The sequence below is a fragment of the Capra hircus genome, chromosome 10 (genome assembly GCF_001704415.2).
Source record: "Capra hircus breed San Clemente chromosome 10, ASM170441v1, whole genome shotgun sequence".
In the NCBI taxonomy this organism is placed as follows: Eukaryota; Metazoa; Chordata; class Mammalia; order Artiodactyla; family Bovidae; genus Capra; species Capra hircus.
In genome coordinates, this window is record NC_030817.1 from 57401745 (window position 1) to 57416597 (window position 14853).

General features: G+C 38.5%; 2 protein-coding genes and 1 pseudogene across 3 annotated transcripts in view; 2 read left to right on the forward strand and 1 right to left on the reverse strand.

The window, feature by feature from the left end:
* KIAA0101 (KIAA0101 ortholog) lies at positions 1621–10060 on the reverse strand. 2 transcript variants are annotated; one of them, XM_018054334.1, is made up of 4 exons: positions 9916–10060; positions 9537–9614; positions 8184–8364; positions 1621–2649 (listed from the first exon to the last, which is right to left on the reverse strand). In XM_018054334.1, the coding sequence occupies exons 1-4, from the start codon at positions 9959–9961 to the stop codon at positions 2604–2606; spliced, it is 351 nt and encodes a 116-aa protein (XP_017909823.1). In that variant the 5' UTR covers positions 9962–10060; the 3' UTR covers positions 1621–2603. The 2 variants fall into 2 exon arrangements, with proteins under 2 accessions (XP_017909823.1, XP_005685720.1); XM_005685663.3 differs by having other exon boundaries at positions 8184–8346; positions 9916–10059.
* On the forward strand, positions 7027–7556 carry LOC102191802 (annotated as a pseudogene).
* TRIP4 (thyroid hormone receptor interactor 4) overlaps positions 13701–14853 on the forward strand; it is a 50712-nt gene continuing 49559 nt past the window's right edge. Inside the window, exon 1 of the mRNA XM_005685661.3 lies at positions 13701–13914. Within this exon, the coding sequence (XP_005685718.1) occupies positions 13814–13914 (101 nt within the window). The 5' untranslated portion in view covers positions 13701–13813. The remainder of the gene's footprint in view (positions 13915–14853) is intronic.

A 14853-nucleotide genomic window follows, 5' to 3' on the forward strand; every position in this document is an offset into this window, starting at 1 on the left:
CCCAATTTTGAACCAGTCTGGTGTTCCATGTCCAGTTCTAATTGTTACATCTTGACCTGCATACAGATTTCTCAGGAGGCAAGTAAAGTGGTCTGCTATTTCCATCTCTTTAAGCATTTTCCACAGTTTGTTCCGATCCACACAAAGGCTTTAGCGTAATTAAGCAGAAGTAGACATTTGTCTGGAATTCTTTTGCTTTTTCTATGATCCAACGGATGTTGGCAATTTGATCTCTGGTTCCTCTGCCTTTATCTTAATCCAGCTGAAACATCTGGAAGTTCTTCATTCACGTACTGCTGAACCCTAGCTTGGAGAATTTTGAGTATTACTTTGCTAGTGTATGAGATGACTGCAATTGTGCAGTAGTTTTAACATTACTTGGCATTGCCTTTCTTTGGGATTGGAATGAAATGGATCTTTTCCAGTCCTGTGGCCACTGCTGAGGTTTCCAAATTTGCTGGCATATGGAGAGCAGCACTTTCACAGCATCATCTTTTAGGATTTGAAATAGCTCAGCTGGAATTCCATTACCTCTACTAGCTTTGTTTGTAGTGATGCTTCCTAAGGCCCACTTGACATTGCACTCCAGGATGTCTGGCTCTAGCTGAGTGATCACACCATCATGATCATATTTATGTTTAGAAGGGGCTAAACTGACAATCTACATTTTAAAAAAGCTTTGACAAGGAAACAGATGACATGAGACCTCTAGTAAAGTTGTATGTATGTGTTGTATGCTCAATCATGTTCAACTCTTTATGATCCCATGGACTGTAGCCTGCCAGACTCCCCTGTCCGTGGAATTTTCCAGGCAAGAATGCTGGAGTGGGTTGCTATTTCCTACTCCAGGAGATATTCCTGACCCAGGGATCAAACCTGCATCTCTTGCCAGGGATCGAACCCACGTCTCTTCCATCTCCTCGTTGGCAGCCGGATTCATTACCACTGCACCACCTGGGAAGTCTGCCTAATAAAGTCGCTTTGTTGCTAAGTCACTTGTGTCCAACTCTTTGCGACCCTATGGACTGTAACCCACCAGGCTCCTTTGTCCATGGGATTCTCCAAGCAAGCATACTGGGGTGGGTTGCCATGCCCTCCTTAATATAGTTAGACATCACTAACAATTGTATATTTTGAAAGGATTGTATTTGAAAAGACTGCAACCCACTCCAGTACTCTTGCCTGGAAAACCCCATGGATGGAAGAGCCTGGCAGGCTGCAGTCCATGGGGTCACACAGAGTCGGACACGATTGAAGTGACTTAGCAGCGGTAGCAGCAGGAGCAGTTTCTTTAGGTCAAATTTTTTGGGAAACAATTACATATCAAAATTAGACTTCATTAGACACATTTTCCATTAAGTTCCTCTCTCCATCAATGAAAAATAGCAAATCAGGTTTCAAATCCATCAAAAGCCTAATTATCAAGGAAGAACTTAGGATAAAATTCTGGTCCCAATTCAGTAACAGTATGTTTAATATCTAAGCAAAAAATATAATCTATAGTCATATCAGGACTTATTTTGGAAGTTCATAAAATCAGGCCTGTACAATGATTTGCATTTGGAAGGAATAAAATAGAAATACCTAGTAGGATGAAATCTTAGAAAGCACACACATGGATAGTTTTATGAAAATAAGTATTCATTTATTAAAAACAAACTTCAGAAAAGAATGTCTGTTAAATATGGCTAACTTTGATAACAGGAAGTCAGTGAGCAAAAAGCCTGATGACGAAGAAAAATATCAGTCACTAAGTACTACTACTATACCCACTTCAACTATACCCCTGGTTATCTTGAAAAGCATGATAGTAGCTCTAAGGACTTTAGACAGTTCTGAGTTTATGGCATGATCTGTCTTTCATGTTTTATTGATTTCCAACTTTAAAAGCATAGGCCCAAAGGGTAATATTTTATGACACTAAACCAAAGGTATATTCTAGGGAAATTCCTCTCTTTTAAAGTAGTCTATGGAATTTTCCTGTCTGATTCCACTATGGAATTCCACTATTCCAATATAAAAAAATTTTATATTTTTGCTGTTGTTTTCAGAAGCTTTATTAATCCTTTAAACCTTAGGACCAAACTGCCCGTAAATTTTTCTAAGGAGAAGGTAGACAGCCATCCAGATTTTTGCAACATTGCCTCTTTGGCCCCCTTTCTTAAAAAGGGTATAGGTTCAGTTTAATTAACATTACTTTTTAAATGTGCAAAAATCTACCTCTGCTTTTTTAAAGCAAATAAAAGGAAGAAAAATATGGCATCATTCCAATAATCAAATGCCAATAAAATGGCAACAGTACAAAGATCTAAGCAAATCTCAAATACAGCAGATTCATAATTAGAATACCATGTAATAATTTTAGCAAGAAAAAGTTTAATAATAGGTAAAGGAAACCAAATATTGTGTTAACCGTAATTAATCTTACAGATTTTCCAGTATCATAACTACTTGCTTTTGAATAACTAAATGTAAAAAAGCCTAATTTTTTAAATTAAATGCCTACTCAACAAAACTAATTGGAACAAATACATTTATGCAAATTTACATCCTAGAATACCAGAGTAAACAGGAGACATCAGTCAAGGGTAAATAAGAAAGTTCTATTCTTTTTCATCATCTGTGTGATCAGGTGGCAAAGGGCATGCTCTGTGGAAAGAAAAGAGAACTTCGGTAGTCACCCAAGTCAAATGTTTTAAAAATAAAACATGAAAACATGAATAGTTTTTAAAAACTTACATAGATCAAGAACATTAACAGTGCAGTGGATCTGGTCAAGTGACTAGAAATGAGAGAAAATTAAACTCCCATAAACTGACAAATCCCTACAAATTCCAAATACTAAAGTGACAAAAATTTTTAATAATCTATTTTGCCTCTTAATTTGCCAAGTCAGTTTCCTCTTTAGAATATGTTGCCATCTTTATTTAAGAGGGAATCTCTATTTCTATACCATCTTCTTTCAATGTGTTAAGTAGGTTGATGAAGCAGTATAATCCTTCAGCAAGAACTCCGTGATAATAGAAAGCAAAAAAATTCAACCATTCCACTTGAACAGAGACAACAGCAAGTTGTCATATTTGACTGTATATCCTTTGGAATTTATGAATGTATTATCTAATTAGAAAATGCCCAAATTGTATTGTTGGCATATGATAGCTTTTGAAAAACAACTTACACTATCCCAAAGTCCTCTGGTACTCAGTATAATTTTTATAGAGAAAAAGTCAATTAAAATTTTTAAATCAGAATTTTTTAGAGCTGGTAAAGATTTGTGAGATCTATCCTAAAACAGCCAGTTTTCAAATTAGATCTAGACATGGAGCTAGAAGGTGAAAGAAGGAAGCTAAAACAAGGATATTCTGACTTGGAATAACATTACCATTGACTCATCCACTATTACATTACCAAGAGGTCTTCACTGTATTTTCCTGGAAATTAAATGAAGTTAACAAATGAACACTATTGTAATCCAAAATTCTTTTCTTCAAAGACCTGATTTAAGGTTTTAAGAAGACAGTTTTTCTTGATTCAGATTCTCCCCTATGCAACAGGAAAATTTACCCTGCCTTTGTGAGAATAATAAAGCCGTAAGAGTAGCTATATTCCAGATAAAGAACTAGGGAGATTATAATAGAAGTCCTTGTGCTATACTGATAGTTTTCTATTTATAATCAATAATAAACTATTGAAAGAGTTCCTATCACAAGGAAAAAAATTTTTCTATTTCTTCAATGCATCAATATGAGATAGATGTTCACTAAACCTATTGTGGTCATCATTTCATGATGTAGGTAAGTCAAATCACTAGACTGTACACCTTAAACTTACATAGTGCTGTTTGTCAATTACGTCTCAGTAAAACTGGGAGAAAAAAGTCAATCTATTGATTTACTATAAAGGGATAAATGCAACTCTCAAACAATAACAAATCTAAGAAAGAGGCCTAGTTTTATGTCACAGATTTTATTATACTATGGATCAAAGTTCTTTATGTGTAATCTTTCACTATATGATAAGAAACCTGCAATATAGGTTTTATTGCTATAATGATCAATGGTACAGCCATATTTGGCTATATTGCCAAATATTTTGTTTCTTTAATTGAAGTGAAGTGAAGTGAAGTGAAGTCGCTCAGTCGTGTCTGACTCTTTGCGACCCCATAGACTGTAGCCCGCCAGGCTCCTCCATCCATGGAATTCTCCAGGCAAGAATACTGGAGTGGGTTGCCATTTCCTTCTCCAGGGGATCTTCCCGACCCAGGGATCGAACCCAGGGATCGAACCCAGGTCTCCCGCATTGCGGGCAGACGCTTTAACCTCTGAGCCATCAGGGAAGCCCTTTATTGAAGGCACAAATAATTCAAGAGGATTGTTGAATATTCTTGAATATTGACTATTAGTTTGTTCATATTAGAATGAGAAAGAATAAGGAAGAATGGTGCCAGTAAATGAGAAGATCCTAAAAGAGACTTTTAGGATCATGATAATAAGTCTGTTAAAAAATACTCTGTCCTAAAATGTATCCTCTTGCTTGTTGATTTTATTTTAACAGAAATGATAATAGTGATATAGCAACAAAGTATAAAGTTCAGCTACTGCTCCAGAATTTGACATTCCTTTTAAATATCTCATAAGTTGGATAGTAAGCACTCAATAATAATTTACTAAATGATCTTATGAACAATATTGTCTTAAAATTTTAGATGCAAAAATATCATTTTATATGTTAATTCCTCTTTTTAACTTCTCTTTAACCATTTACTTTTATCTAGCTGTGTTCAATGCAAATCAAATCCAAACACAATGTACAATCCAAAATAGGTGTACAGTGTTCAGATATGAAGCAAGAGTGTGTTCATTCACACACATGGATCTCACATAACTTGAGATGGATGTTAGGTCTGGTTGTTCCTGTTTAGATTTCTAAAAATGACAAATATTGTTTAAAATTTATTTAAGAGTACTATAAGTATTAAATACTTATCATTTAAGCATCATTGTATGAACATGTAACCAATGATTTCTACTTCTAAATAGATTTCTATACATCAAGGCAGTTTCAAAGTTTTACTTTCCAGAATCAAGTCCACTTAGGTTTAGAATCATCTAAAAATAATGACTGATATAAAAAGTGTTCCACGTGTAGCTATTCTTATTCAAGTTTAATATATAAATGTATATTTACAGAAAGCACAAAACAGTTATGAATTTAATGCAGACAAGTTTCCAGTCTTTACTTCCCAACTACCTAATACACATTATTTTTTACCTCCTTCATATATTTGCCTCTTAATTTCCAAATTTATCAAACACGCCTTCAAAACATCAATTTTTAGGTTTTAAAAATTATTCAGTACATGCAGAAATAAAAAACAATATTTTAAGACTGTTTGAAGTCAATGTACTTCTAATCTTTGGAATCAAGTTAAGAGATCAGAATTAGCTAAACTAATCTGGCACTATTGTTGGATGGGAATGTTTGACAGGAAACAACTATAATTTGACTTTTAAATACATATGTAGGGATTACCTATGTTTGGATTTGTAGTATATTCCAACCCATTATTGCCTTGGAACATCTCAGTTATTACAGAAATCCAAATGGAAAGTCAAATTCAAAAGCCCAGAGGAAAAGAGTTAAGTTCCCAAGAGAACAATGAAAACAATGTAAAACCTTATGGAGAGTATATCAGCATTAAACCAGGACTGCTGAAACAATACACAGAGGATTTAATAACTGCTGATTCCTTCCAGTGTACATCATAAACAGAATCACCGAAGCTTTTTGCATCACCTACTTGTTTACCTTCTAGATTTCTTGAACCAAAATGAAAACTGAATCTCCATTCCATAGCTCATCCTTTTTCTCTAGATGAAGGTGCAATTATTCTTATCTAGATGCAAGGTAGTTTGAAGTGTCCATGTCTCTTGTTCCATTTAATCACATCATTAATTCCTAATATTGTCTCCATTCTTATAATGAAACTCCAGGAGATTTAATATTGGCTGTCATTATCTGCTCAAATTCTTCAGATGCTCTTTAAACTAATCCAATTTGAGACTCTCAACATTTTCTGCCTTAATAAAATAAGGGGTGGAATTAATGGATTTGATGAAGACTTTCTTATTTTCTTCCTGACACAGAATTTCTAGATGCCATACGGACTGGGCTTTAGAATATAGGTTGGTAAACCTAGATGTTTCTTGGCCAAGTCTCTTAATGGTAGAGATGTAGAATGGCAAGCAAGACAACAAGGAGACTAGCTGTTGACCGCAAGGCACAGCTCACCGCTGTGGTTTGGACTGGAGGACCTTCTGTGCTGGTTAAAGGAACGGATGAATAAACTTGCTTGGGTAGGAGCAGTACCAGAAGCAGCAGCCCCAGTGTGAGCCCGGCCACCGCCCACTTGTCCATGTTGATCACTCTACCTTGGGCCGGCTTGCTGCTTGGTGCCCAAGGCTTGCTGGCTGGTGCTGGGAGGTTATCTAGCAGGGTCTTAAATCAGAAGGCTTCATAATGGCAGTGATGTCATACCACCCACACTCACCATGCCCCACCTCCAGTCAAATAATTTATTTTTGAAATGAAAACTTCAACACTCTTTAGAGAGTCTGCACTATTTCTCATAAATCTATTTAAAAAGCAGGTTTCCCTTGTTTTTTCCTCCTAAAAGTATTTCCCCCCCAGATTCTTAAAATATGTTTGTTGTTGAAAATTGGTAGCACTGAGTGTGAGGAGAGGTTTTTACCCAGTGACATCACTCATGATATCTGGTATATTTTGTACAGAGATTTGGTGTATTTATATACATGTCTTTTATGCAATAATGATTGTACTTTTGAATCCAGTTTTGCTCAACATTTATCATGAGCATTTTCCTGACATTAAAAGCTTGAAAGCAGCCCCAGTCACTGAGCCACCACCGAGGACTCAGCAGCCTCTCGCTTAAGGCCCCTCACTTCCCAAGGCTTGGTACCCCCTGCCCGCCTTCTCCCGCCGCTGCCTCCCACAGGCCGTTTCCACCAAGGAAAAGGAATCATGTCTGCTTTCCAGAACCTCTTCTTTTTCGACCCCTTTGCTGATGTAAGTAAGGGTGATGATCTGCTTCCTGCGGACCCTGAGGATTATATCCATATAATAATTCAACAGAGAAACGGCAGGAAGACCCTTACTACTGTCTAAGGGATCTAATGATTATGATAAAAAGAAACCAGTGAAGGCGTTGAAGAAGAAATTTGCCTGCATTGGTACTGTAATTGAGCATCCAGAATATGGAGAAGTAATTCAGATACAGCGTGACCAGCGCAAGAACATATGCCAGTTCCTGGTAGAGATTGGACTGGCTAAGGACCACCAGCTGAAGGTTCACGGGTTTTAAGAGTTTTTGGCTCACTGAAGCTTAAGTGAGGATTTCCTTTCAATGAGTAGAATTTCCCTTCTGTCCCTTTTCACGAGATTAAAAACTTCACAGCTTGTATAATGTAACCATTTGGGGTCTTCTTTTAACTTGGACTAGTGTAACTCCTTCATGCAATAAACTGAAAAGAGCCATGCAAAAAAAAAAAAAATAAAGCTTAAAAGCATGATTTAAGTATCTTCTTAAAAAGTTTACACAATGAATTCTGCATGTGTGCAGTTTTATCCCCATCTTGTTTTGTTTTTAAGTATCTTTATCTATTTACAGAGAAGTTGTAAAGAAAATATACCATGGTGTTAGTCCTGGTTGTTTCTAAGTGCTGGGGATTTCTGTATTTTCCAACTTTTCCACATTGGTTATATATTTCCTATGGAACCTGGACTACTAGTTTTTTGAAAGGTGGGGTTAATGGAAATCAAGGTAAACCAACATGGAAATTACTTTTTGAAAATAAAAAGGACTACAGAAAATAGAAAAAAAAAAAAGAGAGAGAAAGAGAGAATAAAGACCAGAAGTTCATGGTTAACAAAATAGCACTTGTCATCTGAATGGGAACTGATCCTCTTTGAGTAAGTGAATAAAAATAATACCTTTCATTGATGCTTGAAATTTGGGAATGACATAATAAGAGGTTAGCATAGTTTAAAAAACTTCTGGTTTGTATTTTCTTATCTGCTCAAAGAGAAAATTTAAAGTTACTCAATATTTAGTTGTCTTTTATTTTCAAGAATATTTCTTCATACTTCAGAATGTGAAAACTTACTTTCTCTTTGCTTTTCCCAAGCCACTGCTTCCTGCCTCCTCAGGAATTCTATTCTCTTTTTCTGAATCTTTAGGGGACAGCCTGAAGAATTCTCCAATTCCTTTTTGCCACTTGGGAGTTGGGCGCACACAAACTGGATTCCCTCCTGCATACTTATTTTCAACTATAAAATAAAACAGAACTAAATAAAAATTAAGGATATAATCTCCATTTCTTAAAGGGAAACAATTCTTTAACATCAAATCTAAAGGATATTAAATGGTGGTACATCTATCTTTAAAGTGAATTTTAAAATATGACATGATAGTGCTCGCTTCGGCAGCACATATACTAAAATTGGAACGATACAGAGTAGATTAGCATGGCCCCTGCGCAAGGATGCCACGCAAATTCGTGAAGCGTTCCATATTTAAATAAATAAATAAATAAAATAAATAAATAAAATATGACATGATAAAGTTGTATTCAGTCAATAGTACATTATACATTAATATAACAATGCAGAACATTATTACATGTAGTCTTTACCCTAGAAAAATAGCATTAACAAGATGTTTACAACTAGTAAATATTTTTCATATTTTGTCCACAAACAGCTATTCAGTTAGTCTTATGTACTGTCATACTAAAGTTTGACACACTTTTTCCTGTATGTTCTTAACTAGAGCTTGCAGAAATAATCTTCCAAACTGCTCAACTTCCTTCTAAAAGGAATGAGAGACACCAGATGGCAGTGTATTTTCTCAACCTCTCCTAGCACAGAAGGAATAATGTGAAGCTCTTTCCCTGGCCCAGGTTTCCCTCCTAATGTCCCAAAAACAGAATCAGGAGCTGCAAGGTTGGAACACACACACACAAGCACACACACACACACACACACACACACACACACACACCAAACTTTAAAGAAAAAGGGAAGAAAGGAAGGTAATAGGAAAGACAAAGAACAATATGCAGAAATGAAAACAAAAACGTGATTAGCATTGTCAACTAACCTCTCAATTCTAGTAAACAGGTGCTTAAGTAGCCTCATACAAGAAAAAGTCCAGTTGTAAATATTAAGAAAAATAACAACGCTAAGGCAGTAAAGAAAAACAGGTTTGAAGAGAAAGTGTGTCCGTCCCTAACCCAAGGCTTGAAATTTTTGAAGACCGTGCGACCGCTCCATCTCTACCCCAGCCCGCCAAAGAGACCAAGGCTCGCTCATTACATCAAAAGGCAAGGAAGAAAGAAATTCTGGGGGAGGTGAGGATCTCAAGAAAAGAAACTCCGCAGTGGGTATGGGGATCAGTGGTGCCTGGCCTGATCTCCTTTTGAGAGGGTTCATGTAGGAGCTTGCAAGGGCGTTTTTACCTTTCCTTGAGGAAAGCGGCGTGGAATTAGCGGAAGTCGAGGAACCAAGCACCTTCCTGGGGGCTCGAGAAGCCACCACTGCGGAGAGAGGGAAAGGGGGCATTCAGAAGGGGGCACGAAGAGCTGGGAGCCACGTTCTCACCACTCTCCGACCCAGCCTATTGGAAAGGATTGGAGAGGAGAGCCCCGCGATCCAGAACAGCAGACAACCCTCTCCTGTCCCCGCCGCTTCTTCCTCCTGGTTAAAGGGATCAGGCTGCTGCTTCCTGGCGGGCTGGACCAGTTTGGCGGACAGGAGGGGAGCCCCCCTCTTCTCCTGCCCATAGCGGAGCTGCCCAGAGAACCATCTGCCCTCCACTATTGTGCCCGACTGCCTCACCTTTTCTGTACCTGCCAGGCACACTGTCTGCTTTAGTCCGCACCATGTTCGAACTCGAGAGGAGAGCAACTGACTCTCCAGCCGAAGATGTTTCACGGGACAAGGCCCAGAATACGAATCTCCCGCCACAGTTTATATTGGTCCCTTTCCCGCGCGCTCCACCAACTCTCCCAGACCGCCACTCCCATTGGTTCCGCGCCTTTCACGCGCAACCAATCGCCAGTGTCCAGTGGTGATCACGGCGGAGCTGGGCGCAGTGTCGACCCGTCCATCAACTTGTAGAAGCTTGTGATTCGTACCCTCCTTAGGTGGGAGGTGCCAGGGCGCTTTCCTAGGATGCCCTGTGTGTTGGGTGCTAAGATACGTGCTAAGATTGTGAACTGGGTAAAACAGCCTGCTTAGAAAAGAAAACCTGGGAAAGACAGCGAATTCCAACATTTCTTCAAAAATTAACTACAGTCTCACTCCTGGAAGTGACTCCTGAAATGTAGCGGACTTTTTAACGTCTCAGGCATGAACTCTCTTTACAGCATCCATACTAAAAAACCCTATGGAATGGTCAAACGCTAATACATTTTATTTACAGGGATGATTTTCTTACCCCCTTGGCCAGGAGGTGTAGATTGTGGGATCTTAGTTCTTGGATTAGGGATCGAATCCAGGCAGCAGAAATCCCCGAGTCCTTAACACTGGACTGCTAGGGAATTCTCTATTTACAGGAATAAAAAAATTTTTTTTAAATGAAACTTTCTAGGATGGTGTGAAACAAGAAAAAACTGAGCAAATTGTACATTTTAAAAAGTCGAAGTGTTAGTCGCTCAGTCGTGTCTGACTCTGCGACCCCATGGGCTGTAGCCCGCCAGGCTCCTCTGTCCATGGAATTCTCCAGATAAGAATGCTGGAGTGAGTAGCCATTTCCTTCTCCAGGGGATCTTCCCGACCCAGGGATCCAACCTCGGGCTCCCGCATTGCAGGCAGACTCTTTAGGGCCTAAGCCAATGTACCTACATAAAAATAAACATTATAATAATAAAACATTTTCTCTAGACCTATATGAAATCAGAATTCCTTAAAAAATATGTCAAATCTGTTAAGGGTACATCTGTGACACGTAGTGAACATGACTTTAGACTAGGACTCATAACTATTTTCTATCCCTATGCTTATCTTAATTACTCACAATACACCTGGGGAATGATTTTCACACGGTGAAGACCAGGCACAAAACCTGATCAGATGAAATTGCCTTAGGATGTACTTTGTTAAACCCGCACTTGAAAGGCAACCCTGAAAGTGTAAGCATGGCATTAATTCTTTCCAATAAATTATGCTTGAACTTTCAGAATAAAGGCTACTTAGTGCTTTAAAAGAATCAACAATTACTTTGTTTTTGAATTAGAGAATCTAGATAGCAGATTAAATTAACATTATAATAGGAGGGGTGGTATTGCAAATTATCTGTAGCTTTGTCTAAATCTTAGAGACTAAGATTACAGCCAAAGTCCTGTCAGAAAAATCAACAAGCCCCAGGGTTCTCCTCCTTGTTCTTTATCATCAGACCCATCTCAGTATACAATGTTTCTTCAATGCACACTATTTCCTTTTCAGTTAAGTGGCTTCTACAAAGGACTGAATTACCCAGTTCCCAGATCCTTGTAGAGATTAGAGCTGCATAGAGAATCTGCTGGTCTTTTCTCTTAGTCAACATGCCAAGTAAATTGCTTTAAGTATTGCAAATATATCTTTACACACAGAGGCAAACTACGTATTACTATATCTGTTTGTATGTCTGTCTTTTTAACGCCAATTATAATAAGGAAGGAGGCATATTAGAGTAAAAACTTAGGGGAAAAGCAGTGATACTTAAAAATTCTTAATTTAAATATTTGCTTTGGAAAAGTGCTTCTCCGTTCCTGTTAAATAAGCTAGACAGTTGTATAGCGTGAACCTGAAAAATTTAAAGGCCTAAGGCATTAACAAAGTTGTAGTATGTACAGATGAAATTTCTGCCTAAATTTATACAAACGAATATCCTTAAGGCATATTAAATAGGTGTGCTTGCTTTGCTCAGGCATAAATTTATTTTAATAAATGGTAATATTATAAATGGCTTTACATTGCATATATTACAAATAGTACAATCAATAACATATTCCTTGTGAAAAAAGAACACTTTTATTCTTGAGGAACTAGAATGTCCTATTGTACAAAAAGCTTAAATTACTCTGTCTTCAAGAAGTTATTCCTCTAGTAATGGGAAGAGAGCATATATAAAAACAGGTAAAGGATTTGGATAAGTTATAATTTGTATTAAATGTAGCAGATTTCTATGAAGAAACAAAACTTGTACCCATAATTTATGAAAATTCAGTCTTTTTTAATGAGAAAGCCATATATTTTTCAAATTAATAAAATAGTCTAGTCTCAACATAAATCAACACACATCTGATTTTGATTATATCAGTGAAAACTAACATAAGGTAGGAACAACATCCAATTAATGTAATTATGAAAAGCCTATACATGTAACACAAAGCCAGTCAATTAAATTGACCAATGAAATATATCAGGTTTCCAGAGAAAGCTGGCTAAATTTTCCCCAGTTTGTTGTCCCAGAGGAAAAGGGAGTAGCAAAAAGATCCTTAACTCTGGTTATCTTTAGATGAAAAACCTTTAAATTCTTTTCTAAAATTTTTGTTTTTAATTGGAGGATAACTGCTTTACAATATTGTACTGGTCTCTGTCGTACATCAACATGAATGAGCCATAGAAATACATATGTCCCCTCCCTCTTGAACCGCTCTCCCACCTCCCACTCTATCCTACTCCTCTAGGTTGTCACAGAGCACCGGATTTGAGCTCCCTGCATCATACAGCAAATATCCATTAGCTAGTTCACACAGGGTAATATGTTTCCAAGCTACTCTCTCAACTCCTCCCACTCTCTCCTTCCAACTGTGCCTACAATTCTGTTCTCTACGTGTCTCCACTGCTGCCCTACAAGTAATTTATTATCAGTACCATCTTTCTAGATTCCCATACGAAAGTGAAACGTTAAGTCGCTCAGTCGTGTCCGACTCTTTGCGACCCCGTGGACTTCTCCGTCCATGGGATTCTCCAGGCAAGAATACTGGAGTAGGTTGCCATTTCCTTCTCCAGGGGATCTTCCCGACCCCAGGGATCGAACCCAGGTCCCCCGCATTGCAGGCAGACGCTTTAACTTCTGAGCCACCAGGGAAACCGAGCCATATATATATATATATGCACCTTTCCCATATATATGCACCTCTAACTTCTTAAAAATCAATAGAGAACTCATATTGAAGGTCATCAAAGCCAAATCCCAGCACCTGTTTTATTAAAGTTTTTTTTTTTTTTCTCCCTCGAGCTTACAGAGTTGTCTTGGCTCTAATAAAAAAGACCTGGCTCAAAAAAGCAAATAGCGGTTTTAAAAGTAGCCTGAATCAGATATTAGACGACTAACAGTATTATAAAGCCTCTGCTACCAGAGAAAACCCTTACAGCTTTCAAGTGCTCTTTTAAGTGTTTTCAATAAAACCAGAACAATATAAAAGCTGGCCTCTTAGGTTACGGGGTATTGTTTCCTAAACTGTAGTTTTTAGAGACATTTGTATCGTCTTAGAATTCCCAGTTCTCGAGCCCTACATCTGACAATGCGGAAGAACCATGCGCAGATTGAGCTCCGATTCAAGTGCAAACACCGGGCGGGAAGAAGTGGGAGGAGACATAGGTGGGAGGGATCTGCGTTGGGGGCGGTGCTAAGGCGCGGGGCGGTGCAGGCTGGCGGAACCCGCGCGAGCGAGGTCGGTTTTGCTAGGGGCCTAGTCCGGTGTAGAACGCCGAGCTTTTGCAGCCCAGCTGGTTCCGGCTCGGGAAAATGGCGGTGGCTGGGGCGGCGTCCCGCCAGCAGCTGGTGGGCTGGTGCACGGAGCAGTTGCGGAAAAGTTTTGGCCTGGATGTCAGTGAGGAGATCATACAGTAAGACCGGTTTGGGTCCGAGGCGGGAAGGAGCTCTGGGATGTGTACTGACTAAGCAAACGGGGAAGCGGAAAAAGGACTAAAAAGTTGATGAGAATGAAGAAATTTAATTAAAAGGCTGCTGTCTATCTCCAAGCGCCGAATTTTGACCTCCGGCTTTATAGTTTAGCTTCTGGAATAGGGTGTCATGCTCCACAATCGGCTGGTGGGGCCTTCTTTTCCCAGGAAAACGCCAAATCCCTATTATCTTTCCTTATACATTTTGGAGAGAAGGGGTAAGCCAAGTTGTTTTTTCAGAAATTCCTTGCTCTGAACATTTTATCAGTAGTTTGCCCAGTCCTGCTTTGTGTCAAATAGGGCCTGAAATTTAAATAAGGGTGGCGTGGTGCTATGCAAAGATACCTCCTGACTCGGGAATCCCTGGTTCTGTTTCCTGTAGTCATTTACCAGTTTCGGAACCTTAGGCAACTTAGCTTCCAATTTTGTACCTTAGTTTCCTCTTCTGTAAAATGAATAATGAGCACTGATTATCTTTAACAATTTGTGATTCTTGTGAAGTGGAAGTGGTGATTTGATTTAATATCTGCTTGCAGTTCATTCAACTTTTTTTTTTTCGTTACTGCATACCAAGTGCTGGGACAGCAAAGATGGTTGATGAGTGCAGAAGTGAAGGAAGTGCAGGGTATTGGGGAGCATGGGAAAAGGAGTCTGATAATTGCAAGGGATGAATGGAGAACTAATAGGTAGGTGTCAGTGCAGAGTTCAAGAGTAGGGAAAATTTTCTACAAAAAATAGACTTAAGAACCTAGAAGTGTTTCTTGATTTGAGCTCCTTGCTCACTGATGCTGAAACTTAAATTGCAGCTGTAGAGCTTTTGTAGAAAGTTAGGTGAATTTCTGAGTTTGGGAGAAAATAAGCTTGTTGGCAAGGAGAGAGTTA